General features: G+C 46.0%; 1 protein-coding gene across 1 annotated transcript in view; it reads left to right on the top strand.

Annotated features, from left to right (window-relative positions):
* The window catches only part of SLC5A8 (solute carrier family 5 member 8), a 65,145-nt gene extending 64,619 nt beyond the window's left edge, over window positions 1-526 (top strand). Inside the window, exon 14 of the mRNA XM_034643673.1 lies at window positions 447-526. Coding sequence (XP_034499564.1) covers window positions 447-526 — 80 coding nt within the window. The remainder of the gene's footprint in view (window positions 1-446) is intronic.
* The last annotated feature ends 615 nt before the right edge of the window (window positions 527-1,141 follow it).

The raw sequence follows: 1,141 nt of genomic DNA, 5'->3' as shown, positions 1-1,141 counted from the left end.
AGGTGGCTACCGCTTCCCGGCGCCCTGACACGGCGGCTCCCTCCCCCTTCTGTTTAGCTTCCGATATCTGTGCGCGGTTTCACGGCTCCCCGCTTCGTACCTCGATACTCAGCGCTGGAGATGTTCATTTGTAGAGATCCAGATGTATCTTCCTGCGTCTCAGGCTGATTCCGTGGATATTCCTGCTGGTCTGGTACCTATCCAGCTCAACTCAGGGGACTGGCTGAAAAAGGTGTCCCCTACTCCTCCGCCATCTTAACCTCCTCTCGGTAGCGGCTTTCAAGCGGCATTTAGACCCTGCTGAACCCCTTGAGCTCGCTGCTTTGTGTGTGGGGGGACGGCGGGCAAGTCCCTCTCAGGTCCTGGCTTCTCGCTCCGCAGCTTTCTCTGCAGCTCTCTGCGTTATGAGCTTTCACGCGTCACTTGAGCATTTCTTTTCTGGACAGGGTCCCGAAAGCGGCTGGAATTGGGACTGTGTCCGACTGAAAAACCAGACCGGGTCCGGAACCAACTGGTTCCGTCTTAGAAACTGGTCCGCGGATGGCCTGGGTCCGACTTAGAAACNCACAATTTTTTGAAAGTTTTGTTATTATTATTCTTTTCATTTGCTTAATCCTAGGCTGTGGCGGCATGAAGAGATATTCATCACACATAGCAATTTCAAAACAATGTGCAAGATAGGATAATCTGTTATAAACTGAACACAGGAATGCCGAGGTACCTGTAGAGTCTTTTGTTTTTATATAAAAGCTTTATGGAGATATAATTCACACACCATACAATCAGCACATTTGAAATGTACAGTTTGATGGTTATTATATTCCCAGAGGTATACAACCATTGCCACAATCTTAGAACATTTTCATCACCCACAAAAGAAGCCCCATATCCATTGTAATCACTCCCCATTTTCTCCCAGCCCCCTTAGTCCAAGTGGCCCCTGATCTACTTTCTGTCTGTACAGATTTATCTCTTCTGGACATTTCATATAAATGAAATCACAGAATATGTGGTCTTTTGGGATTGGCTTCTTCCACATAGCATGTTTTCAATGTTTATCCATGTTGTAGCATATATCAATACTTCATTCATTTTTGTGGCCTTGTAATATTCCATTGTATGGCTATAGCACATTATATTT

Source organism: Ailuropoda melanoleuca, chromosome 15, assembly GCF_002007445.2.
Source record: "Ailuropoda melanoleuca isolate Jingjing chromosome 15, ASM200744v2, whole genome shotgun sequence".
In the NCBI taxonomy this organism is placed as follows: domain Eukaryota; kingdom Metazoa; phylum Chordata; class Mammalia; order Carnivora; family Ursidae; genus Ailuropoda; species Ailuropoda melanoleuca.
This window is presented reverse-complemented; position numbering and strand designations above follow the sequence as displayed.